Consider the following 27722-nt stretch of genomic DNA (forward strand, 5'->3'; position numbering starts at 1 on the left):
ACCTGGTCCCTCACTGAAGGAAAACCGTATTCCTTAGTCTAGCTCTCATGCTCCGGGGAGAAACATATCTCTCTTTTCCTGATCAGTGAGAAGAGTGCACTGACTTAAACCTTCAAAGTGGCTTTCTCTCTCTTTATGGTAGTAACGAAATTCTAATATGGCGTGGAACTAGTCTTTCCTTTCATGACGGCTGGTTACATCAATCCAGTGCATGTGTCATGTTTATTGTTCATAGACCATAGACCAGCCTGGGACCGTGTCCTTCCTCTCTTCCCTTCCCTTCCTTGCCTTCACTATTATTTAGCAGTATATGTCTCTGTTGTTAATCTAGGGTGAAATGGGACATCGAACCCTGTTTGAGAGGAAACACAACTAGTGTTTTCCATGGTTAGCTTTGGGGTCCATGTAATACTAAAATTCAGGCAGGGAAGGGAATGGGCCGTTGGATTTTCTCTTGGCAGAGGCGGAAGAAACATGTCTTCCCAAGGCTGGCTCCGTGTTTTTCCTTGGCTAGATCTGGACCTTTTCACTTTCAGTCTAGGTTTGTCTGCGTAAAACTACATAGCTTTCAGTATAAGTTGTTTCACTCAAAATAACAGCGATGTAGTAACTCTCTTATTTGAAGTCATGAATGTAGACTTAGAATCTTTTCTTCACATGTGTCTTCATGCACAGTATATTTTGTGAATGTGTGCACCAAAGGCGATTTAGTGATTTGCATGAAATCCTTTTGAGTATGCCCTTGGTGATGCCTCTGACTGTGTCACTTTTGCAGCAGCCCCAGAGTGTTGGTTTGCCTCTGAGTGACAGATATGCTTCGGATATAGTGCAATCCACGAAGGCCTCAGCTTTATCCCGTGATGGCTTTGCAGCGGCAGCTCAGCCCTCCATGACCCAAAGGCTCAATTATTGTAATTCCCTCTTAGCGCAGCTTACAAGCAGAACATCGCTGGAGCTGGCAGCACTTTCAGGACGTCGCATCACATCTGCTTATGCCTTGGAGAAGACATGCTGCGTTAAGCTTGTCCTTTATTTATTGCTTGGGTGGCCTTTAGTCATGGATAGGGTAGTTTTCAAAGCCCCTGGCTGATAGAAGGCATTGTTGCTTTTTCATCTGCCTAGCAATTGTCCTTAAGAGTGTGTTGTTAAGCTTGTGTTCTACCTGACTTGCTAGTGTACAAAGGGGCCTAGGTAAGTGCATTTCTAGGTTTTTGTGGTAGGGTTTCTCTAAACCTATCTATGAGAGCCAGTGGCCAGAGCCAGAGGAAGAGCCAGGTTCAAAACCCTTCTCAACCATGAAGTTAACTGAGTGACTTTTGGCCAGTCTGTTGACATGATCTGATCGGGCCTGTTATCAGCAGAGTCCAGGAGGATTTGGAAAGAATCCCATCTGAAAGAGAAGGAAAGCTGGCCACACCCACATGTCACAATAAGCCGGAGTTTGTAGTTTATCCTGATTTATTGTTCATGAGCAGAATGTATGCTGCCCAGTTTGCTCTTGCTTTACTCCTCCCTGAGGCATACAGAAGAAATGAACAATGAAGTTGTGGTTAAGCTCAGCCTCCCACTAGTTCTGAGCCTGGGGTTCTAAACAAGCCAGCCACAAACCATGGTTTTAAGGTTGAATAGTGATCAGGATAGGGAGAAACAAACCACAGTCGTGGATTCTGATGAAATGGCAAATCAAGGGTGAATAATGTTCTTGGTTGTTATTTTTCTACTCCTTAGTGGGCCAAATGCAGGCCTGCGAAGAGGGAGGGGCAGGAGGTATACTGGCCCTTGGGCCTCAGAGGGCTAAGCCAGCTGGGGGACCCTGCCAGGGGCATGCCAGACTTATGCTGTCATGCCAAGAACAAGACTCCTGCCCTGAGCCTCAGACAAGCTCTGCGTGGGCCTGTCCCAAATATGAGAGGTTAGTGGGACAGCTTGCCTAACTTGATGCCATAATGTATGAGATCAGGTGTTGGCTGGGTGGGAATGGCTTCCTTGAAACAGCCTTGCAGGCCACATTGGGAGGTGTGGCTGGCCAGGTTTGGTTCGTGAACCAGAAGTCCACTCACACATCCATACATAATTTTATTTGTCTGCCTCCTTTCCATAATTCAAACCGTGCTCAAGACGGCTTACGACATGAAAAAATACAAAATAACGGTGTAACAAAAGTAGTTGCAAACAATAAACAAAACATAAAAATGCACAACCAAATGGAACAATTTCCACATATTCACAACAAGATCTCAAATAAAGATACAAAAAACCAACAGCATCAACCACCCCATTACACCCAAACAGCACACTAGCCCAAGAGCAGCCTCAGCTTTTGTAGCTGGAGTCAGTCAAGGCCCCACTCTCCCAGGCCAGGTGGAAAAGGCTTGCAAGGCAGGGAGAAGGTCCCACAGGACTCACAGCCAAGATGGTCCAAATTTCACTCTGGCTTTCTGGAATGTTTATCATCTACCTCTAGACCAACCCTTGGAACAACTTAAGCACTATAGGGTTGCAGCCAGTGTTGGTCCTACTCAGAGCAGACCCATTGAAATGAATGGTCATGACTAACTTAGTTCCATTAATTGTTACGCGTCTACTGTAGGTACTGTATAACTTCACTGAATATAATACCCGCCCCCTTTTTTTAATGCCCTATCCTGACCTATCCATATTCCAACCACATTTCTTTCCCTTTTTAGTTTCCCTTTCTATCCTGAAGTACAACGCACCATATCTACACCCTGTCACCATAATATATCTGTAAAAGCAGCAACTGCACCAAGAGCATTTTGTGAGTAACGGAGGCTGTGTACAACAGCGCACAGGCTTTGAACAACAATAGAGTTTGCCCTGCAGGCTGGAAGGAGCGACAGACGAGTCTAGGATGCCAGAAAGTGCCCTTTATTATGTGCTTTAGCAACCCTGTATGACATGGCTTTTAAAGGGGGTAGATGGGAGGATTTAAGCTCCCTTCCCAGCTGTTGGCTCACATTTTCCTTTTGATGCTCCATCTCTCTCCTCTTCCTTCCCCGCTGCTCATTCCATCATCTTTCCCCCTCCCCACAGTTCCTCTTCCTTGCGGCTGTGTCTGAGCGATGCACCTTGCCACAGGTAGAGAGAGGGGATGCAAGCAAAGCTCCCTTTGGGTTCTCGCTTTGATTTCTCTGAAGTTGCGGGGCAGGCAGCCGTTTGCTATCAGCTTGCAGAAAGGGGGGTCAGCGATTTGTGTCATCTCTCTTCAGTCAGCACTTCTCCGCTGTTTCCTTCTGTTTTGACTACAGGGACGACATGTACCCTGTGTAGCTGCTGCCTTTTTAAGCAGGTGCGGCTTGCAGCTGTGATCAAAGAGGGGAAGCTTCTCTCCATGCAAATAGCATCTTTCTGTTCTGTTCGCAGCCTTGTCAGTAGCTGACACCCTTTGGCAGCGATTCTACTATCAGCCGCTTAACTGGGGTGAGCAGAAACGGAAAGGAAGGGCAAATGTTCCTTTCTCACGGTCCTTTTGATGTTATATTGAAATGATAATCTTCTAGTGGGGAACGGGGATTTTGTGCCTCCACTGTCAGCTCTTTCTGCAAGGATTCCCCATGCTGCCACGAGTCGCTGTAAGCTAATGCCCGGGACTTGAGACAGCCTGCGGATGCCCAGAGGAACGACCGTGCGATAATATATTACGATAGACAGGTTTGTGTCATTGGATGAGAGAGAACGGGGAAGAACCTCCTGCCATTTGTCATTTTGTAGGACTCCGTTTTGTAAACCCAAAAAGATCAAGATTATGCCAGGTTCGTGGAACAGAAAAAATACGTTTTTTGTTGTGGCTTCTCCCCCACCCTTCCCAGTTACCTACCATGAATGTCAGGGCATCAGTTACGGGAGCACAGCTACAATTTAAATCATGGTCAGTCTTAGAAAGGAAATAGTTTTCTTATATTTCATCAGCTGACATGCAAGCCCCAATCTTGTGTGTCATTTTGACATGATTCTTTGTCCAGAATCTACTTCAGTGCCCCTGCTGGCCAGTATTTTTTCTGGAAAGGAATTTGCAAAAGTCTCAATGGCATGATGGTGGCAATTTGAACTTCCCCTCTGTCTGAACAGAATCAGTGCCTCCTGCTCATTTCTCCTGACCTCTCCACTTAAAAGGGAGCATAAGTCAGATGATGAGTTAGCTCTTACTGCTTAGTGTCGTGACACATACCTGTGAACATATGCCTGAGAATTTAGCGCTTGTTCTCATACATGTGCTGATAGGAAAGATGTGGAATATGCTTGGGAAGTTCATGTATCTTACAAGGGGGGTATTGTCTGCACACATGCGCATAGAACCTACATGCACACTTAAGGGTCATGCTGGATGTGATGCTCAATCCAGTTTAAAGTAGAGAGTGGGATTTAAAGTGCAGCACTTTAAAACTGGAAGAGGCTGAAAGTGACTCTCACTTGGAGGAAAAGAACAGCTTTAGTAGTGTTGCTCTTTAAATCTCTCCCCACCTTTCCACTTTCCTAGGGAATTGGTGGGACCTGGCTTAGGCCTTGCCGCTGTCACAACTTAATTGCACCCTTGGTTGGATGGAACACTATTCCAAAACAAAATTTATTCCCGAAACCAATGCTCATAACTGCAGTTTAATTAGAGTTTGTACTTTTTTTGTGTCCATGTGCGCTGAATGAGTCATCTGTTTCGTTATTAATATTTTTCTGCTGCAATGCTGAAGCGTGAGACATGCTTTTTCTGGCTCAGGTGGAGGGTCCGTCTAGTCCAGCACTCCTTCCAGCAGTGGCCAGCCCACTGCCAGGAAACAGCATCACTGCCGCTGCATCCTTTGATTGGCTGCCAGGCTTTGGACTTCGTTGACATTTTTTGGGGGGGAGGGGAGGCAATATCAAGCCATTTCCAAAGCTCAAGTAAAAGCTTGCCTCTCTCTCAAAACTGGAGTGGTATGGTTTCTTTATTTAAAAAATCATTTAATATTCCAGGTCCCTCTCCCACTCCGCTCCTCTTCATAGCACACATCTGTGTGGACTATAAATTCTCAGCGGGTGTGTTTTCTTTCAGAGATTTCCTGTCCAGATTATGAAAATAAATGCCACACCTTAGCATTTTATCCTCCTTTAGCATCTTGTGTGGATGCTTTACTCGAAGCGAGCCTCTGAAGTTCTGCACATTCGGAGTTAATGGAGGAAGAGATGACGTTCAATGCCTAATCAGACTTTTGGCACCACTACCTGCATGGATACATCCCTTCCCTCTCCCTTCCTCCTCCCCATTCATTCATTCATTCATTCTCTTTTTTATATTCAGGTCCTTCCCCTCCCCCCAGCTAGCCAGTCTCCCTCTGGGTCCTCCAGCCTTTTCACTCCTCCCTTCATTCATCCATGCATCCATCTCGCCCTGTACGCAAAGGCTGCTTCAGCCAGTCAGCCTGCTGCACTCCAGCCTTCCTCCTGCCTTGTTGCAAGGAGAAAAGCCAGCTGTACCAAAGCCCTACCATATCTGCAGCTGCAGAGAGAGCCAGCGCTACTGAATGGAGGGAAATGGCAGAGAGGCAGGTATTCCTCTGTCCATGGGCTCACACCCCGGGGGGGTGAATCATGAAGGGCTGCTCAGTTTACTGTTGTTGTAGCTCTCGCAGCAAGACTCCCGCCCCCTTTAAATCTGCAAAACGTGGGGGTGATAGACTGTATTTGGCTTTGGAATTGGCATTTTAAACATTTTAAAAAAACATGTTTCACGTGTTTCATTTGAAGTAAGATCTGCCTTGGAAAGAGTGTGATGTCCTGTTGTTTTCTGCTGCCCTTTGTGAGGGGTGGGAGGGGTGTCCCTGTCACAGTATGCTGAAGAAAACTAGATTTTTCCTCTTCCATGGGCTGCTGTCACTTTAGCTCGCAGAGAAGGAGAAAATTGGCTTCCAGTGTGAACCCAGACATTTCATTTTCAGACCATAACGATAGGTTCCTCTGAAATATTCTCATTCCTGTTTACACACCTAAGTTCACTTCTAGCATTCATTTGCACCTTGTCCTTTCCTGCTATCAGTTTCTCTTCACCTTACCAACTCAAGGAAAGGAGGGGGGGAACTATAATTGGGATAAATGTCGTTTATTCATAGTCCGGACAGGAGTCTTGTATGTTCAGCTACCTCCTTGGGCGCTCTGCTCTGTTACTGCTTCTTTCTTCCTTGCAAGACCTCTTGTGTACAGTGTGGAATGGGCCGTGTCATTGTTTTGACAGCTGATAACCACCAGAGGAGGTTTCGCATCTACTGTGTTGCTTGTTATCCTGCCCTGTTGAGGAACTGTCATTTGCCCCAAGATGTGCTAGTAATTTAATTCCGGCTTCCTGTATGTAAGTAATGCTATTTGCAATTCACTGCCGTAGCCTGCACCCCCCCCCCTTCTGCTTCTGATAAGGCTGTGAATGTTCTTTTTTTAAAAAAAAAAACAAAACCATTTCCCAGAACCGGAAGAGCCAGGTCCATTAATTGGGCCATTTCAATATCCGTACCTTCTGTTTCCTGCTACTCTTTCCACTTGCTGATTAGCTTCTGTCGAAAGGAATGTTTGGTGGGTCTCTCTCTCTCTCTCTCTCTCTCTCTCTCTCTCTCTTGTACTGGCTTTGACAAACACTAGAAAGTGAATGTGCATATTTGATGGATGCATCTTTTGCGTCGGATGTCAAATACTTGGAGCTCTGCATCACTTGAACTGCAGCCTTTCCAGCACTCTCCAGTTGAACAGCCTCATGATGAGCCTCTTGGTGTGAGGAGAGCTCTCCAGGGAATGTCCTTGGTGCGTGAGGCGCACAGTGGCGTGTGGGGAAGCCGCTGGCCACGTGTTCTCTCCAGGGGTGCCTTGACAGGTGTTTTCAAGAAGCGTTGCAGCCAAGCTGCTTTGCCACATTGGAGATGGGAAGTGGGTCCCGACAGCCAGGCTGATTCAAATCGCCGATAGCATTTGGTGCAAGGCTTTCAGGATCCCCTGCTTTCTGTTGTGCCTCAATTAAAATGGCAATGTTCTAGTGACTAAATAGCAAGCATTTGTTGTTGTTGTTCTGGAAAGGTAAAAAGGTAAAGGTAAAGGGACCCCTGATAATTAGGTCCAGTTGTGACCGCCTCTGGGGTTGCGGCACTCATCTCGCTTTACTGGCCAAGGGAGCTGGCATACAGCTTCCGGGTCATGTGGCCAGCATGACTAAGCCGCTTCTGGCGAACCAGAGCAGTGCACGGAAACGCCATTTACATTCCCACCGGATTGGTACCTATTTATCTACTTGCACTTTGACGTTCTTTCGAACTGCTAGGTTGGCAGGAGCACGGACCGAGCAACGGGAGCTCACCCCATCGCAGGGATTCGAAATGCCGACCTTCTGATCGGCAAGTCCTAGGCTCTGTGGTTTAACCCACAGCGCCACCCGCGTCCCTGGAAAGGTAGTGCCGTTTAAGTGCAGCTATCAAGCTTCAGCACAGAAGTGACACTGCTAGCTTCTCCCTGTTTCCCAAAATGCTGTGGAATTCTCAGGAAAAAGAGAGAACCCATCTGCATATCCATGCATATCTCCTACCATCCGCCTTCGGCGCGCAGAGTGCCTCAGCACAGTTGTGAAGATGCTATCCTGCCCCCTTTCCCAGCTTCAGTCTCAGGAGGACGACTTTCCATGCTTCACGCAGGGTGGTAGAGCACTCATCGTGACTCATGTGGCAAGTGGAACTGTGGACCCTTGCTCGCAGAATCCAGCTTTTTTCTTGGGGCAGGAGCTCAGTATGGCTTTTTACATAGGTCTGAATGTGAGGGCCTTATGCTCACGACTGTTTGTGGCAAGGGTTGTGCCCCTGGTTTGTCACTTCTGTCATAAATCTGGTTTGCAATATAGATGGACAAATGAAGCTGCGCCACGGTTGCAGTTTATTCCCAGCACCTAAGAAGACAGGTGGCGTCAGGGCCACAGAAAGCCTGAAACAGGAGTTCTCTAGTGTTGAGAGTCTGAGGTGAGGGATGTTTCAGTAATGGGAAGGGATCAATGACACTTCTTTTTCTCACTGTGACAGTTCGCCTTCTGCTGTAAAGCTGAAGTGAGGGAGAGACAGTTCTGGATCATTTCTTTTTCTGAAACATCCCTGTATAATGCAAGACAGTTATATTCTTTACCTCCCGCCTCTCAAATTCACCCGGATGTGAGATGTCAGGGTCATGAACACATATTTTCTCTCACACCCTCCCATGATCCTTTAAAAAAATACCAATGTTCGTTACTGCCACCCTAACATTCACTGTCTTAACTGCTCTCAAATGTAGACTTAATAAGTATACCTCAAACAGTCTGCCCAACTTTTGTTTCTGTAGAGATCCACCAGTCTCCTCCTCTTCTTCTTCTTCTTCTCTCTCTCTTTCTCTCTTGGCTCAGCTGCTGTCAGCAGTACCCCAAGGGAACTCATATTGGAGTTTTCTGGATCTTTAAACTTAAAAAAAAACAAAAACATAAATGTAGGCATTTCTACAGAGTACCCAAGTATGTAGGAAACAGTACTGTATTTTTGGACGGCCCCAGTGCTTTTTTTCTGGGGGGGTACGCATACCCCTAAACATTTTTTGAATCTTTGAACTTTTGTCTATTTACTGTATTTATTTTTCCCAATTTTAACAATAAAATGGTGATTTTCTTGAGTCAAAATGAGAGTACCCCTAAACATTTTTTTTAAAGAAAAAAAAGCACTGGGTGGCCCCATTTCACCCAAGTTTGCTACTAGAGGAAATGATGTACTGTTCAGAAGTAGCTTTGCAGTGCTTGGGGGAAGCTCCCTGTGGTAAATGGCATCTGTATACCATTGACGACAGCAACGCAGCGCAGTCTGGTTTTTTGCTGATTGATCACTGCTGTTGGCATCCCCTTTAGACCAAGCCGGCATGTAGTGAGAGGGCATTGCATCACTGCGCCGAGCATAATGAACAGATGCAGGAGCCCTCCTTTCCAAGATTCCGCAGCTATGATATTTACACAGCCACTTAGCAAAAGCTGCAATTATAAAACCAGTGGTATTCAGATGGTGTATAATTTGTGTACACAATACCATGAAAGACTAATCCACCCTTTAGGCGAAGTTCCTGTTGAGTCTAGCTAATTACCATGGGACACATCATGTTGCATGTGTTCACAAGGAAGCCGGAGCCGGGTCTCAGTGCTTTTGCAGTGTGTAGTAGCCCTTGGTATTAACTGTGATTCTGACTTGTGAAATTGTAGAACAGACGGCCACACACATCTGCATTTGGGACAGAAGCATAGCTGTCAACTTTCAGATTAGAAAATAAGGGATCAGCAGCCTCAAAAATAAGGGATCAGCAGCCTCACCTGTCCCGGGGACAGTCTACGGGATATCTAACAATCCGGGATAGCAGCGGGAAACGGTGCTGGAATAAGGGAATTTCCCGCAAAAAAAGGGACGGTTGACAGCTATGGACAGAAAATCGATTTTGTTTGTGTCTTAAGTCTTCTACACTGAGCGTGCTTTCAGTTCCTAATAAGTATAGCAGAGCATACTCACACATACATGTGCATGCACACAGAGAAATGGCACATACATGTATGATCAAATTTACATCTATTATTTTTGAAGCTTGTTAATGGCAACCTCAGATGTTAATTAGAAATAACCTTGAAGCTGTGAGGAAGCACATTGAAATACAGCATATCTGCTAAGACATCTATGTTAAAAATGCAGTCACTGAAGATCTGTCTCTCCAGGCACACCTTTCAAGGCTTTTACCTTTTGAGAAGAAATGCTTCAGTAACATAGGGAGTTTTGAAGCCTGAGATATACTTACACACACACTCTCTCTCTCTCTGTGTGTGTGTGTGTTTGTCGGAACGCAGTTAAATACTCAATTGTAAAGCATTTTTGTCTTTCAAGTGCTGCTCATCAAATGGTTCTGTTGGTTCATTTATGGAGTTCTTCCCTTTAAAAAGTGGCTGAATTTTCTGTTTCATTATCTGTTATGTTGTTGACCCTGGCTGCTCCTGGATGAGAGGGGCTGCTTCAACACTCCATCTGTGGTATCGTCTATATTTTATTGAAGCATAATTGAGCTTTTCATGTATTTTAGTTCTGCACCTTCTGTAGTTAAATTGATGTCGGTCCTTGTCATCTGTCTGCAATTGCTGCCCCTAAATTATATAGAAATTTTTATTTCCAAGGTGTGTGGTCTTAACTCCCTCACCACTTAAATGTTTTCGAACTTTAGTGCAGAAATGAACACCTTGGCTCTGTCTGGATGTAAAAATGAGCTTTAATATTATTATTTTTTATCATTGGTAGCTCTTTACTTGTTCCAACAAGAGAGATTTCCCCTTCCTTGAGATCTGAAAACACTCTTTGGCGATCACTCGTAGCCAAGTAAGATTGTCTTCCATAAACACGGTTTTAACAATGAGTCCGTAAGTGACAGTGGAGGCCAATTCTGGATCCACACATCCTTCCACAGTGGGGACATTGGTTTCCAGGCAGGAGTTGATCACGGTGTGGATTTGCCAAGCGTGCCTTCCTCTTGGCAGGGTTCTCCATATGACAGCAACAATTGCAGATAACAATGGCTCTCAAAGTGAACCATTCACAGTGAGATCAGGTGTTAAACAGGGTTGTGTTATTGCCCCAATTCTATTCATTATTTTCATTGCCATGATCCTACACTTTGTCGAAGGGAAAATCCCTACTGGGGTAGAAATCATATATCAAACAGATGGAAAGCTCTTCAATCTGAGCAGGCTGAAAGCAAAGAGTAAGGTTACCATAACTTCTGTCATAGAGCTTCAGTATGCTGATGACAACGTAGTGTGTGCAAGCTGAGAGGATGACCTCCAAACCATCCTAAATATTTTCGCAGAAGCTTACAAAAACACTAGGGAAGCCTTTAACAATGGCAACTCTCAGTTTTGAAAGAGAAAGGGGTGCCTCTGTAATAATGTGTTTGATGGGAGTTGTGGTCCAAAAAGTTCAGGAGAGCACCAGGTTGAGGAAAGCTGGTTTAAATTGTGAGAGGGCAGCAAGATGCTGATGCAACAGCATTAAAACCCGAGAAGGCAGAAGACTTGCAGGCACATCCAGAAATATTGAGCAAGCATGATCTTTGCACCCAGGTGGTAAGCAGGCCAGATTCCAGGTAGATTTATTCTTCTGACATCCTTCACTGTGTATGCAAAATAATCTGTCTAGCCAGCTTTCTCTTTGTAGGTGAAGCAATTATGCTGAATTTTAAGCATCCAGCTCTGCAATTCTGATGGGTCACTTTCCAACCCTTTGTTCTGCTAAAAGCTGTTAAGTCTTTTTTGGCAGAGTAGTTAATGGAGAAGCAAAGTGATCAGGCACACCCTACAGTTCAGCATGCCAACCTTCCCTCTCTTGCTAATGCAGGAACTCCTTGGCTGGTCACCTGCAGGGTACATAGAAATTAAATAACACTTCCTTGTAAAAACCAGTGTGCTGTGCAGATGACCACAGTGTGTTGTCATTTTGTATGTGAATGCATGCTAGCCCCTGGTATACATTGAAAGGGAATAGTGTTTGTTGTCTGCTTAATCGTATGATGGCCTGAGAGTTTTGAAGAGTTTACGTGCTTTTTGGACTAAGGCTCTTTTTATTCACAGAGATTATGCACATTCTGCTAAAGACAGCAAAATCTATCCCCGTTCTCTCCTCCACCTACACAGCCCCAGTACAGTGAATCTCCAAAGGGTATCTTCCAGCTCCAGCATGGAGACTGGATACCCTTGGATTAAGTTATATCCATTTTGCAAGTGACCTTAGAAGTCAATTTAGTTGGAAGGTGAGTTAGAGTGTTTAGGATCTTGGCCTCAGCCATACCTGCAATTCAACAGGGTACAGTAATAGGAATCTTTTGCTCTGTAGGTGAATCCTGCCAATTTGTTTAACTACAGTGGAAAATGAATTTAATAGTTGTCTTTCAGTGGCATGTTACTTGGGTCTTACAATATGTATTGTTGTGTGCAGTTACATCAGTGCATGATATTAGCAGAAGTTGCCTACACTTACACACACACAAACTTTACAGATAAGGCATGATATATGTGCATAAGAAACCTTCCTAAGTAGAAGAAGAAGAAGAGTTTGGACTTGATATCCTGTCTTTCACTCCCCTTAAGGAGTCTCAAAGCGGCTAACAATCTCCTTTCCCTTCCACCCCCACAATGAACACTCTGTGAGGTGAGTGAGGCTTAGAGACTTCAGAGAAGTGTGACTGGCCCAAGGTCACCCAGCAGCTGCATGTGGAGGAGCGGGGAAGCGAATCTGGTTCACCAGATTAAGAGTCCACTGCTCTTAAACACTACACCACGCTGGGTTGCCATGATGTTGCATTCCTGTGATTAGTTTTGTAAGGAAACTTCACTTTAGTAGGATTTGCACAGCCCATCGTTGAATGCAAGGTTGTGTCTCTGGTCTGTATGTGCAAGTAACCTCTGTCTTAGACCATGCTTCTTCAGCTACACTTAAAAATAAAATTTAAAAAACTAACTCCTACAGAAATCGAGGCAATGAACCAGTATATAATACTAGGTTATCTTTCTATACAGGCAGATTCAAACATGATACTTTTTCATGCCAAACCCCCCCCCCCCAAGCTTGGGAATGGTAGCAAATGGAAAATGTTACCTGCGCATATATCTGCATTGTGACATCATTATTTGCACTTGCACTTCTTCACGGGCATCCTTCCCAAACACCACTGTGCAGTGAAGAATGTTAGATCAAAATCTGCCCTGCCTCTTTAGATGAGCTGTGCTGGGATTGTATAAAATAAGAAGAGGCACTAAATTGTTTTGCCACCTGATGTTCAAAGACTATGCAAATTATGGGGGATTAAGAACTTCTTGGACAAAATTTAGCAGAAACAACAGAAAGAAAGCAGGGTGACTACTAGGCCCGCCAGCAAAGGAACGTAGCATTCCCTATCAGTTGTCACTCCAGGTGTGTGGGCAACTTCTGAGATGCTGCCTCGCTTGCTTTGTCTGTTCCCCGAAGCTGTGTGTTAAATAAAAACATGCATACGATCAATTTAGCTTGCAATTAAACATTTTCCTTAAGCAGTTGGCACTACGACAACTGATAATTACCATGCACAACACTTTGAAAAAGCCTTATTATGCTTGTTTATGTAGGATCACTCTTGGCATAATAATAAGCTATCATTACTACAAATGTACTTACTGTACGAGCACACCTTAATGTAATCGCAAGGCTCAATTAATCACACGGGAGAATTAAAATGAGTGACTTTAATCTTCCTAAATTAAATGCTTATCAAAAGAGCTTTGAAACTTCAGGGCACGTTTACCTATGTTTTGCTTTATAGGTATCATATATATATATATATGCACGCTAAACTGCCCAGGGTCACATTCTCACTTCCCATCTTCTTGCCTTTTTTCTTCTGTGCATAATGGTTATCAAGCTGTGGTCCCGTCCCCCCCATGTCTCTCTTGGGAAGTAGCTTCCATTGTGCTTGGCTCCTTTGGCAAAGATCACAAAGGGCTTTCCTTCTAAGTTGGCAAGTATATTCCCGACACTTGGTTCATCATGCTACACAGTCAGTTTACTTAAAGGAAATAGGCGGGGGCAGGTGTGCAATAACAACACAAAAAGGCTAGATTGGCGATTCCTGTGAAACTGATCTCTGACAGCTTTGGCAGAGCCTTGGAGTGGCTGCAGCTGAATGACAGAGCATGTGCTTTGCATATAGAAAGGCCAAGGTTCCATTCTGGGAATTTCTAGTTAAAATTGTCCTTGATTAGCAGAGCTGGGGAATACACCCCCCCCCCCCACACACACTCCCTGTATGAAACCATGAAGGTGATATTAGCCACTAGGTGATAGTTATTCAACACTTCTATGTCCTGGGAGGTTATCTTAAGGAAGGGAAGACCTGATTTTTGCAGTGGTACTGAAGCTAGTAATTCTCCACTTAGTTGGACTAGCCCATTCTCTCAAAAAGCCATCAATTTCCAGAGGCAGAACTATATGTTACCAATAACATGAATTTCCACTGGAACTCCCTATGGAGGTCTCCCTTTCATGATAGATCAAAATAGATTTGCCCCTTTGCAAAGATGATGAGTAACTTGGTTTTCCAGCTGTTGGGCGAGATACTAAGCAGGGAAAGTTAGCAGTGCACAACAAACTTTTTTGAACTATGTTTTGCATATGTAAGTATTAGATCCAGAGGAAGTGGAACAAGTTTATGGGAGACTTAAGGTGTTTTCTGTTGGAGGTGAGCTTTGATATCTGTCAAGGTGGTCAGGCTTTGGCTGGGTATACGACTCAGGCTTGGGCTGAAAGCAGGGTATAGTAGGGTCTAGGCTGTGCTATGGGAGACCAGAAATCTGATGTTGCTTCAGCATGTACCAAACAGACTGAGCTCTATATAGCCGTTGCTGCTGCGGCAGGAGCAGCAGCAGCAACATCCCTGCTGTAAGCCCCAGTTCCCCAGGAAGGTGCCCTGTCAGTTAAAGGACCTCAGCTAGCTCCTTCACTCACTAACAGAGTAAGGGAGACTCTGGTCTCACTGGGTCTCCTGTGATGATGATTATCCTGTGACGCAGTCCTCCAGTTCTAAGGATGGCAGTGCTGTATCCTCAGACCATGGCACAGACACAAATGGCTCATGGGGGGGGAGGTGTTTTTGGGAATCTTCATCCCCTGAAAACCAGGAATCAGGGTCATGACATCTTATGACACAGGAGATATTTGAACAAGACTTAAGTTTCTTTATTACCACCTACTTTTTGTAAAATATCAATGTGTCTCTCCCACCCCACCCCCCAGCTACAACCACCCCTTTCTGTGAATTTACAGTATCTTAATGGACGCCAACATAAGAGCTTGTTGTCCTAAAGCAAGTATATCCAACCTTTGGCCCTCCAGATGTTTTGAACTATAATTCCCATCATCCGAGACCATTGGTCCTGTTAGCTAGGGATCATGGGAGTTGTAGGCCAAAACATCTGGAGGGCCAAAGGTTGGGGGTGCCTGTCCCTAAAGCCTTCCCCCACCCCAGAATATAGCAAAATTCTAACCATATTGTCAGGAAAGCAGTGTTCAATGTCTGGATAAAATATAAAGACTTATTGGAGAATAAGACCCCAAGGTGGTTGTCACCAATGGAGGCTAAGGCCCGGAAAAGACTCAATATGGAGACCAAATGGCCGAAATATTGGGAAATAATAGAAAAAGATGGAGATAATTGGAGGTTGCAGAGTTTGGAGAAACTAAAAGATAAAGTGCGAGATTGGTTACATTATGCTCAGATCAAAGAGGTTTTTAAGATGGATAAAAAGATAGGATTCCAGGTGGAAAAATCAAACTTGGAAACGGAATTGTTAGAACCTAAGACTAAGGTACTTTCAAGAATGTATAATTTGCTACTAAAATGGAATACACAAGATGAAACGGTTAAATCGGCTATGATAAAATGGGCAAAGGACATTGGGTACAATATCATGTTTGCTGACTGGGAAAGGTTATGGACCACCGGGTTGAAATTCACGGCATGTAATGCCTTGAAAGAAAATATTATGAAAATGATATATAGGTGGTACATGACCCCAGTCAAGCTTGCAAAAATATACCATTTGTTTGATAATAAATGTTGGAAATGTAAAGAAACTGAAGGAACGTTCTTTCACCTCTGGTGGACCTACCCTAGAGTTAAGGCTTTCTGGGAAATGATATATAATGAGTTGAAAAAGGTATTTAAGTATACCTTCCCTAAGAAACCAGAGGCCTTCCTTTTGGGCATTGCCGGCCAGAGGGTGTTAAAGAAGGATCGGACATTTTTTATGTATGCAACAACAGCAGCAAGGATACTTATCGCCAAGCATTGGAAAACCCAAGATTTGCCCACACTGGAAGAATGGCAGATGCAACTGATAGACTATATGGAATTAGCAGAAATGACTGGCAGAATCCGAGACCTGGGAGAAGAGGCTGTGGAGGAGGACTGGAAGAAATTTAAGGACTATTTACAAAAATACTGTAAATTGTATGAGTGTTAAGAAAGATGTAAGATTATTAATAATATGGCACCATTAAGATAGTTAAAAGGAGTATGAAGATAAATGAAAATATAAGAAAAGACAAATTTTGGATAAATATTATGCTAAAATTAAGCTTTTAAGGTTTGGGTAAAACTATCTAAAATTAGGGACACAATACTGGAAATTATAATATAAGAATTGAAACAAGGTGATAAATTGCTGGGTAAAGTTCGAAAAACTTAGAACGCAGGAACGAGAGATGTGAGGAAGTCCAAAGAAGTGAAGAAAATGTGGATATTGAAAAAATTATATGTTATTTTGTTTGCTTTTTTTGTTGTATTGAGAAAACCTTTAATAAAAAATTAAAAAAAAAGAATATAGCAAAATTCTGTTAATTGGTGAACAGATTTAAAGCATTTCCAAGCTGTAAGTGTTTGTTTCTCAAAGGGAGTTTGGTTGTTGGTACTTCTCTGTGGAGAGAGCAATTAAATCACTGGGGGGGGGGAGGGGGAGACAGAACTGCTTATCTTGAGAAAATTTCTAATCTTATTCAAAAGGGATGGGGGGGGGACACAGAGGAGGATTGTGGGAAGAGATATGGCAGAGGGAAGATCTCTCCAGAGGGTGCAGCTAACTAGTAGACCGGGGGCAGGGTGGGGGGAACTGAGAGTGCAGGTGCCAGTGGGAGCAGGATATGAACCCTTTTAAGCAAGAAATAAAAGGAGTTAAAAGTTTGGTGTGGGGTGTGGATGTGTGAGAGAGAAAATCAGCAGTGGTACAATTAGAGCTGAAGATTTGCCTGTAAGGGGACGAACGCTCTCGCTGTCACTGCGGGTGACTGTTTTCACTGAAGCTTTAGAAAAACAGGTACCATGAAACTGGAACAGGGAAACTTTTTCTTTGCCTGGGGAACATATTTGCTGGAAAGCATGCCCGACATCAAGAAACTCCCAGAACGTCAAGAAGCTTGTTCTGACAAGGATTCTTCTTTCCAGGGACTGCAGCCTAAAGAACAGTTCTTGACAATGTCTAACTGCCTTTGTCAGAATGTTTACTCCAGCCACTTGGCTCTGTAGTTGCACTTTTATTCTTTTTTAAACGGCAGCAGTTTCGCTTGCAGGGAAACGGATCCTTGTAGGGGATTCTTGCGCGATGAGAAGCGCTGGCTTTTTTTTTGCGTGGGCTGCACGATGCATCTCTACTTCAAATACAGCCTCGGAACTATCTCCTTCAGCCCAGTTGGGAGACAAGGAATGACTTCCATATCTTTGAAAATAAATGCCAGCGTCCTTTTTTGACTGAGTAATTTGTGTGCCTGGCTGGAAGCCAAGGCTGTGAACTGCTCTAATGCTTTGGAGTTCTGAAGCTTGTCGATCTGGCTGGTAGCCAAACACATGTAATATTCATTCTGATAACACGACTGCTTGCCTTTGAAATGTGTGGGTGTTGCTCTGTGGTTTCTTTGCGCACGCCAGAGTTTGCACCCTCTCCCACTTCGATGCCCAAGTTGCATCATCTGAGAGCTACTCTGTCAGTGGTGTGTTCGGTGTTTCTGGTGCATACAGATTGGATTTCTTTTCCTTAGATTTACGCCTAAGCTCCTATTTGAACAGAAGGTTTCTTGTCTTGGGCACAGTGGGTGGATTAACACATAACGCCAAGCAGTGGTTTGGTGCTCCTGGATGACAAGCTCTGTGCAAGCAGGCTACCACCATTCCTTGCATGCTCAGCTTAATTAGTCACTCCTAGTTTGCAGGCGAAGCACAAACGATAATTTGCCAATGTGGGGGTCACAAAATAATTAAGCGGAGCAGCAGAGTGTGCAGATGCAGGATTCATTCCCGTAGTGCTGGACCATGGCAAGATGGTCCAAGGTTTGCATTGCTTGGATCAGAGAGTGGGCTGAAGAATTAAGTGATGGTAAATGGGAATGTACCACAAGGTTTATTGCCCCTGCAACAGGCATGGCCACCCTTTTTAGGCCAGAGGGCCACATTGAGGATTGGTCAATCTTTTCAAAACCACATGCCAGTGGTGGCATGGCCAGAGCATGCACATGCATACTCTCCACACAAACAAGCCATGCACAGAGAGTACGCTTTCATCGTGTGGCTCCAACATTGTCAGTGGAGGCACAGGTGTGGCCTTAGTTGCTAGAGATGTCTGTTTTCAGCTCCAGCTAGATGAGCAGCTTACACCCCCTTTTGCAGTAAAATTACTTGGCCTTTGCACTCCATGCTCCAGTAAGTTCCAGACTGGACTATTTTAACATGCTCTTCATGGGACCTGTCCTTAACTATGACTCAGAAACTTTAACTGGTCCAAAGTGCAGCAGGGTACTGGGCAGGGTTCATTTTATAACTCATGCAATCCCTGTTTTAAAATGGCTACATTGGTTGACAGTCTGCTTCCAGGCCTGATTTGAAGGTCCTATGTCCTCCTAAAGCCCTAAACAGCTTAGGCCCCAAATATCTGGAAGACTATCTCCTTCCCTACAGTTCCTCTCAGGTGTCAAGAGATCCCTCTTGGTAGCTCCATCACCCTCAGAGCTTTGGGGCATGGTGTCCCTGGAGAGGGCACCCTCTGATGAAGCCCCCAAGCTGTGGAATTTCGTCCTCACAGGTGTGTTTAGCATCTTCATTGTATAGCTTTCATCATACCTCTTTGCCTTGTCCTTTGACACCTGAGAGAGATATTTAAGGATCCGCCCTATTCTTCTGATTGTACATTGTTTTAACTGATACAGGGTCTGTATTTTTATATCATTGTAACCTGCCCAGGGACCTTATGGTGAAGGGTGGTTAGGAAATCCAATAAAGAATAGTAACACACACACACACGCACATATATTCAGACAGCCTCTCCATTCTGTTGCTGATCAGCAGAGGGACCTCTCCTCCCAGCTCAGGACTGGGATGGAGAGGAAAGCCATCCACTTCACCTTGCAAAGGTGGCATGACACCATTGGAAGAAGGCCTTAGTGCTCAGGCAACAGGAAGGCTCTGTCCCTGTTTAATAATTATTTTTATTTTATACCCTGCCCATCTGAGCACCAAGACTTTCTTGCAGGATGCCCTGCCAGAGGGGAAAGAGGTGCCTTTGCCAGGAATAGCAGGGATGAGCTGCCTGATTTTTTTGAGGGTTGGTGAACCAATAGAAGTGGCTTGACAAGCTAGATGCAGCCTATGCTACCCATAACATATGAACACCGTCTCTCCAAATTGTCAAGAAAGAAGGCGTACAGCTACTAAAACACAGCTACTTTAAACCACAGTGCTAAAAGGTCGTAGAATTACATAGAGCTGTAGAGTTGGAAGGGACCACAAGGGTCATCTAGTCCAACCCCCTGCAATGAAGGAATCTTTTGCCCAATGTGCAACTTCAACTCATTACCTTAAGGTTTAAGAATCTGCTCCTCTACCGACGGAGCTATCATTTTGCCTGAATGCTTCCTGTTTTGAGGAAGACGGATTATTGACAGCCTCGTGCACATGTGGTTCCAACTGTCTCCAAAAGCAGGTGCTATGCCCAAATATGCCAAAGCGCCTGTGATTTAAAGGATTTGGGTCGTACTCCTTGTGGCTTTGAGGATGGCCTTCGCCAGCCAAGTGTCTTCAAGATGTTAATGGGAGTTGCATTCCAAAACATCTGGAGGGCAGCAGGTTGTCAAAGGCATCTGTATATTTCTGCCGTGAGGGTTTTGATTTTTTAAAATAACTTTGCTATGGGACAATAATTAGGAGATGTCACCTCTCCTGGGAGTTATAAATGGGGAGGTCTGAAGCTTTGCTAGAATGCCAAAAATACATCCTTTCCTAGAAGGCTCCCCCTCTTTTCTTTTTACACAATGAAGAGAACAACAAAGCAACAGAGTTGTATGAAATATGGATCAAGGAGGGAGAGAGGAAGAAAGGGAAGCCAGGTATAAATAGCAGACGTGCATCCTGTTTTTTTGGTGTGGTTTTTTTTTTTTTGCAGTAGAGCTTTGTCTCAGGCTATCAATCAACTTTTCACCACTTCCTGCAACAGCAGGTCTGCTATAAATCCTGCCGTAACTGACTGGGTTTCATTTCCTCTGCCAAACCCTGCTAACCTGCGAGGCATGACACAATGACACCAGAGCAAGCAGCTGATAATGTAATACACAACTCCTGTGAGGCAAAAGTTAAAGTGCTTGTTCTCTCAGCTGAATGATTTTAAAGATCTTTATATTCTGGTTCCCAGGGGGGATAATTACTCAGTATAACACACAGTGCATGCCTTAAAAAAAAATCCCCTATAGGAATTTTATTTTAAAGTGTGTGGTAAGGATGGGGACAAGCAGTTGCCTTAAAAAAATGCTCTAACCCTTTCCCAAATTGCTTCCATTCCAAGAAGCAAAGCAACATCTCCCCCCCCTTTTTTTAAAAGGTTCCAGGAGAATGTTTTAGCTCAACCCCAATTATAAGGCTATTAAAGGCAAGGTTGTAACTCAGCAGCAGAGCACATCCAAAAGGTCCTAGGTTCAGCTCCTGGTGCTTTGAGTTACAGAATCTCAGGTAGCAAAGCAGAGACAAACTAGTGTCTGACACCCTGGAGAGATGCTCTGCTGTGAGATGGGGAAGACTGTAACTGAATGAGCACAGCTCCGGTTCTGCGGAAAGCGGATAGTTGCATTCTGTGAAGGCCAAAATTGCAGCTCAGTTTTGCTCCGTTTGACCTCTGTAAAAGTATTGAAAAGCACTCAGCCAGCATAGAGAGCACCCTTCTCTGTTAAAAGGAAATAACACATGCAAGCGTAGCAGTAAGGTTCCCTTAATTCAAGTGTTACAGATTAGTTACTGTGCCATCATTAAATGCTTATTGAAGCCATTAATTTGTTTAAATTAATCCCCATCATTCTTTTTTCTTTTTTAAAAAGTCACATGAAACAAAGCGTCCTCCGTTTGTGGTGCAGGATTAAAGTGTTCTGACGCATTGTCTTGTTTTCTTATACGCACAGCTCACCCCGCACAAACATGCACCTGTTTCATGCCATTGATCTGCGCACTGAAAAGGATGCTAATCACTGTGTCCATAGAGGTGGGCAGGCAGCTCCTAATTCTTAATTTAACAGTATTAACTCTTATTAGTGGCCTTCGACAGTTCAGTAGCGCTATTGCAATGATATTAACGGTAATATTTATTACCGTTTCTTGAGTTATTGTTTGATTCATTAACAACAATTTACGTAAACACCAACATCTGTTACGTTATGGTGTCCCGGAGCGTATAGTTGAGATTCCGTTGCAACCTTTGAAACTTGCTTTGTCAAATGCAGCTTATTGGAGGAGTGAGAATTTACCTTTCAGACTCCCCCTTTTGCAATCTCCTAACCAAGGGGAACAAAACCATTCACCAGGCTGTACAAATTATTGCTTATTGTGATTTATTTGCATGAGGTTTACCACAGAACTGTACCAGGTTGCCTTATCCTATCATAGGCGGTGGTGGTAAAAATACATAATACAAGCACGAGAAGGTATGGGACACATTTTCCTATCCAATTAAAAATAGAGCCCACAGATATTTGTTTCCAAGCCCAAGTCACTGGCGACATACACACTTGCAAATTAATAGTTCCTACCCCACCCCAGTCTGATATTAAGCTCAAAACCAGTTTTAATAGTGGTAGGAACTCAGCAGAAGGAAGTGATCTTCTCTTTAAGCTATTTCCTTCTGTTCCATCTTCTGACATAACTTTTGCACTTTGCTAAAGTGTTGTGAATGCTCTAGGCTAGAGAGATGTACAGCTTCATGTTGTCCCAGTGACTTGAGAGATATCAGCTAATCAAATCTTCAGATAGAAGTGTTCTTTCATAATGTGGTCTGAGGGTCTGGAAAGAGTTAAATGGAACGCATGGTGAGTTTCTGCATGTTCTGGGAATTTGGGCAACCCCAGTTACAGTTTTGTCATCACTGAGGTTTGTTGGTTTTGATAATCTTTGTATCTGTCAGCCGCACAGAGTGTAACCAAAATGTATGTGCGCTCTCTCTCTCTCTCTCTCTCTCTCTCTCTCTCTCTCTCTCTTCCTTTGAAAGGTCAAAGAAGTTGGCAGCCCTTGCCGAATGCGTGCGGAAAGCAGAGCTGAGCAAGGCCAATTTAGGTTTTGAGCTTGAAGAGCTGGAAGCAGCGGCCCTTCTCGTGCAAGAGGAAGAAAAGGAGTTAAAAGCTGCTGGCACAGACGTCTCCAAGCCGCAGCAGCTGCCTCCCTCCAAAGGAGCTGCTGCGAGTGACTCTGAAGACTCAAGCAGCACTTCATCATATGAGACAGGAGACTCCGATTCAGATGAACAAGAGTCCTCAGCCAGCGAAGATGGGGAAATAAATCCTTTACAAAGCACACTCCAAGAGGAGAGGACAGCCCTGCTTATTGACTGTAATGGATTAAGGCGAGACATAGGCACTTTGACGCTAGATGCTAGTAATGAAAAATCAAAGGCTCCTTTGCAATCTACATCTGTTCCCAGGAAACTGATAGAGGAATTAGGGAAGCAAATGCAGGCGGCAATTAGGCTTACGGAGCAGCCTGAAGGTTTGCCTTCTGTAAGTGGCGGCAGCAGCAGCACTTCAGAAGAGACAGGAACAAGCTGCACGGCTCAGCCTCAAGGACTTTCGCCGGATTGTAATGGAAAGAGACATTTCTTAGAGGTGACTCCAAAGCCCAGCGCTCTTCTGCTTCTTGGCAGCACAAATGAAGCTTCTTAAGGAAATGTGGACGGGGTGGGCTAGGGGGTTGTGGGTTTTTGCAGTGCTAGCTGTTGTGGTTCATTTTAACAGCCAAAGGCCACTTCAGCAAATATTCCTCTGTCAAATACCAGTGATGCATGCAAATAAAACAAGACTGCCTAGTCTCTGGAGTTAGTTTTGAAGTGGCATCATTCAAGGTTAGTAGTATTACAAAAGGTATGATCAAACATCAGTGAAGCTTGCTGATTTGTATTCTGCAGATTGCTTATAGTTCAAATCTATATTTAAATATTGTATTTCATTATCATGGTTTCCTAGCTCCTAAATTTTCCACCCAGGATATTACTGTCCTCCTTATTTCAATTTAACCATTTTGAAGTGTCCATTGTACAGTGACTAGCAGTAGGCTTGGTCATCACAGGCACTCACATCTAATAAGTTGTGCTTCCGTAGTAGTTGCATGTGCGATATCGTCAATGCCAGTGCTGCCTGATCCTGTACTTTCTCACAAATTATGGGACTTATTGCCAGGTAAGAGTACATAGGATTGCTCTCTTCTTTTCTTTTCTTTTCAATCTGCGATACATGGCTGTATATGGTGTTTTTTCTTTCTTTTTTGAACATGTACATGGTCAGAATATATTTTGCCTTTTAAGTATGAACAACTGATTTCAGGTTATCTGTACTCCAGCTGCGCTGCTAATACGTGATTGGGATGGAGGAAAGGTGGGTTTAGTGGTTGGTGCTGGTCCAAAAGGAACAAAACATTCTTTGTAGCTGTTACTCTTAACAGTAGCTCACCAAAAGATGCACCACCATTCAGCGATGGAGCTGAGTATATTTTGTGTTTTTCTGCCTTTTAGACTTTTGCCTGAACTACCAATTTATCCTCTTGCTTTGCTCTTGGGTAGCTAAGCTTCATTAACTAACTGTAGGCAGAGCTGTATGTGTCTTCTGCATCCCTCTCCGAACGGTATGCACATCTCTTGAACTCGGCATCCTGAATTCCACTGAATCCTGTCTTTGACAATATGTTGCCACTGTGGTGGGCAGAGGCAGAATAAATTCTCCAGACTATGCCAGCACATTTTCACATGCTTGATTTGTTGTGCAGATTTGAAAAGAAGTACGTGTCTGTGTATATGATACATACATCCCAACACTGCAGCGCTCCAAAGAAACCTATATTGCAAAAGTTTATAGTGTCCCATTCTTCACACTTGCACTTCCGTTTTGTGGCTGCCAGCTGGGGAAGGGAGCCTGCCTGTTCTGTTCTCAGAACAGCTCTGTTTCTCTCTGAGAACTGACAGCTTCTGTGTTTGTGAAAGCAATCTCTTTATTCTGTCCAAAGCGTTGTCTTGCCTCCTGTGTAGGTTACTCCATTCTAACTTCGTTCTGGCAGAGTTGGAGCCTGACCTCTCCACCTTTTCTTCTCTCCGCCCTGCCCACCAAACGCTCAGGAAATTTCAGTAAGCGGAGATAAAATCCCACTTCCCCTTTAAGTGTTGGGAATATGTGGAATGCAAGAACTAGTGTGCAATGATACCCTTCAATTCAGCCTAGGTGATACGCCTGGGTGATGCATGACATAAGGTTGCCTCTAAATGGCACCCACTGTCAGGTGTGTTCCCCCACAACAATGACCAGCATGTAACCCTGTGCTGTGACATCATTGTGCGCATTCCTCCATCCCTGTCAGTGGCAGCCAACTATGTGGAGTGGGAGAAGACTGTGGTGATGTCACAACACAGCCAAGTGTTTCTAAATGTTGTGAGAGGAAAGGGAGGAACCTCTGTGTGGGGATGCAGCTTTCAGTGGCACAGGATGCCTGTAGCATGTGTTTCAACCTTCTGACGTTGTTAAGAAAGAGGAAATGCCTCCCTACACCTCACCAGCAGCTAGAAGCCAGTGCCTCACATTTGCCTCCTCCCCCCACCATTGGGAAGTCTGTATTCCTGATCTTTTTGTTCCCGGCATTCTAATCTTGCAGATATCTGTTCCTGCCCTGCTGTAGCCCCTGTTCTGTTCAGCCATCTTTATACCTGTCAAATGAACAAGCAAGGTTGGCTGTGGTGCTTTCACCAGCCAAAGCCAACAGGGGAAAAGACCAAACTGTTTCCAAAACGGTGGCTACAATAATCTATTGCAGATGTGTTTTGAGTTCAGTCGTCTGTATTTTTTTTATCATTATTATTTTATGGTTAGCTAGCCACCCTCTCTCCCAGTGCTTTAACTGTCGCACTTGAAAGCTGTTGCACTTTTGTATTTGCACTCGTAAGCGGTGTATAAATTTGTTAAACGAAAAGGGTCCCCCTCACGCATCTTCCTCACACTGTCATTCCCCATGCTTCGCTTTGTGAGGGAGGGAGTACGCTATTTCAGATCACTTCTCCTACGATAGATAAATCATATCCATTCAGGTACTCAAATTCGTATATACACTTCGGACAGCTGCATACTTTCCATAGCTGACGCATGACAGTATGTTCCTCTGTTGTTTACCTTAGTAAAACTTGTAACCTTTGAAGGAGGATGCACGCACCCAAACCTGTGTCTTCCTGATACATCTCCTCTTCATGCTGCTTTGTGGAGAAGCCAGCTCTGCTGCGACCTGTGTTTGAAGTGTGAAGCTGCTCTGTTCTGTTCCTTATGGAAAGTGACCGCCTTCTGTGTGTCCCGTTACAGTATCTGGACCTATTTTAACCATGCTGTCCATATTCTAACAGCAAAGTTTGTTTGGAGAGGTTTTTCCTTTACTTGGAACTCTGTCCAACTGAAGGCTTTTCAGAACCTCAACATCTTTTGCAAACATTGCAAGAACTTTTCTCTTTGAGATGTCGTATAGGAGCCCAGGTTAAGTCGGTGGTTAGGGCTTCCGCCTCATTTTTAATAAATGCTAACTGACGATTGATACCATTCTTTATTTCATAGCTCTTTACCCCAAACCTAAGTGATGAGGTGACCAAATAAACATTAAAATAAATGAATGTTTCCGAATTTGCATTAAGAAAAAAACTTTCGGGGAGTGTGGTTAGCCACTTCAGAATGCTGTGGGTTAATTTTAATCCGAATAATTGGAGGTTTCCCATTCCTTGCTTGGCTTGAATGTTGTAAACTGTCAATCATCTACCCGAAGCAAAAAAAATGGTACAGTTTGTCTTAGCCCTGGTTGGTGATCTTTGTACGTGTTAGCTGATTCACATAATTAGTTCACATACCTGCTTGATCTGTGCAGAAAATAGAAAAAAATAGTCAGACTGAACAGGAAGCCCCCAAAAGGATCAAATTTATGAATCCTCAAAAGGGCGATATCTTAGCAACTGTATATCAGTGTGACACAATGTAAACAGAATACTTGTTTTCAGTATTCTGATTATCAACATGTTAATCAACAGGTTTTTCACTAAATGCGCTCAGTGTGTTTATGACAGAACTGAAATTCTGAAAGAAAGTTTTCTGCCTGGTAACTCTTGAAGAGCTATACAAGGGTAATGCTGTAGATTGGCCAAAGCTTTATCTTTTATTTAAAAAAAGACAACTTCCCACCTTTGACTCCTCTCCCTGAAATATATGTAGAGTTCATTTCATATCAGATGAAGAAAGCACTGATGAACCTCTATTTACTCCAGTATATGATGAATGTACCAAAGAATTTGATTCATACCTCTGGAGTGAGTGGGCTCAGCAGCCTGCCACAGTTGACACAGCTAAATATTGTCAAAGCTGGTGTCTCAAGGCTAGAGAAAACAAACAGGGAAACACATGTCAGGCAGATAAATGGCTCTGCTGCTTAAAGCTGTCCTGGACGCCATTTGTTTCTGAGATAAGGCAGAAGGCTCTCCAGAGCAGCGAAAAGATAAGACAGAAGAGTGGAACGAATGTGGAATTGTGTCATTAGCTGGATGCTTTGCTGTCAGAAGGAAAAGGAATCTGCACCAGGAAAAGTTTGGGTTATGTGTCTACAAAATAGTATACACCTTTGGCACACTGTCTGAAACATGCCTAGACTACCCTTTTCAAACTTCACATGCGGATGTTGTGGGGTGCTTGCTTCCTCTCCACATATTCATGGAAGCAATGTGCGTGTGAGCACCCTAGACCAGGGGTCAGCAAACTTTTTCAGCTGTGGGTTGACCCACCATCCCTCAGACCATGTGGTGGGCTGGACTATTTTTTTTTGGGGGGGGGATGAATGAATTCCTATGCCCCACAAATAACCCAGAGATTCATTTTAAATAAAAGCACACATTCTACTCATGGAAAAACATGCTGATTCCTAGACCATCCGCAGGCCAGATTTAGAAGGCGATTGGGCTGGATCAGGCCCCCGGGCCTTAGTTTGCCTATCCATGCCAACTTGACTGAGTTGGGATATTCCCATCAGGTTTTTCTTTCGGCTGTCTGAGATTTGTAGTATATAATAAGCTCATTAAACCTTACTATGCATAGGTCAGGGGCTATTGTAAAAACTTAAATGTCTGTAAAAGTCTAAAGTTAACTAACCTGTAGGTTGTACTACTCTTAAGCAGGAGAAATTAACCTAAGCCCCCGTAAGATGTATCTAGAGGAGCCCAGAAGTTTGTGAGAGTCAGCGTGCAACAAACATTTTTTTGCCCTTTCTGCCCATTCCAACCAATAGCTAGAAAATATGATGGTAATGACTGTTTAAGCCTCAGACACCACTGGATGCCTAATTTTTTAAAAAGCCACTGCGCATTGTTTGAAATCTCGCAGTATCTTGAAAGCTTGTTTTTCAGTTTTGCAGTCACCAACACAGGTTACCAACACAGGCCTTTGGGCACCTTTGGATTTTTGAGCAAGTACTGCAGATATGATCTCCTCTGGTACTACTCTCTTCTCCTCGACCCCCCCCCCCCCCAGCGAGACAGAAAGAAAGCACACACATGCTGCTTTTGCAGGGGATGTAGGTAAAAATTGGATCCGGTAGTTTTAATATGGGCCTTGAAAAACATATAGAGCTGAAGT

At 44.0% G+C, this 27722-nt stretch overlaps 1 protein-coding gene across 3 annotated transcripts in view; it reads left to right on the plus strand.

The window, feature by feature from the left end:
* SHQ1 (SHQ1, H/ACA ribonucleoprotein assembly factor) overlaps positions 1-25719 on the plus strand; it is a 65781-nt gene extending 40062 nt beyond the window's left edge. For all 3 annotated transcript variants that reach the window (XM_083724149.1, XM_083724151.1, XM_083724150.1), the window contains exon 12: positions 22088-25719. In XM_083724149.1, the coding sequence (XP_083580275.1) occupies positions 22088-22754 (667 nt within the window). In that variant the 3' untranslated portion in view covers positions 22755-25719. The remainder of the gene's footprint in view (positions 1-22087) is intronic.
* The last annotated feature ends 2003 nt before the right edge of the window (positions 25720-27722 follow it).

This window comes from Podarcis gaigeae (assembly GCF_964106915.1).
Source record: "Podarcis gaigeae genome assembly, chromosome: 2".
NCBI lineage: Eukaryota > Metazoa > Chordata > Lepidosauria > Squamata > Lacertidae > Podarcis > Podarcis gaigeae.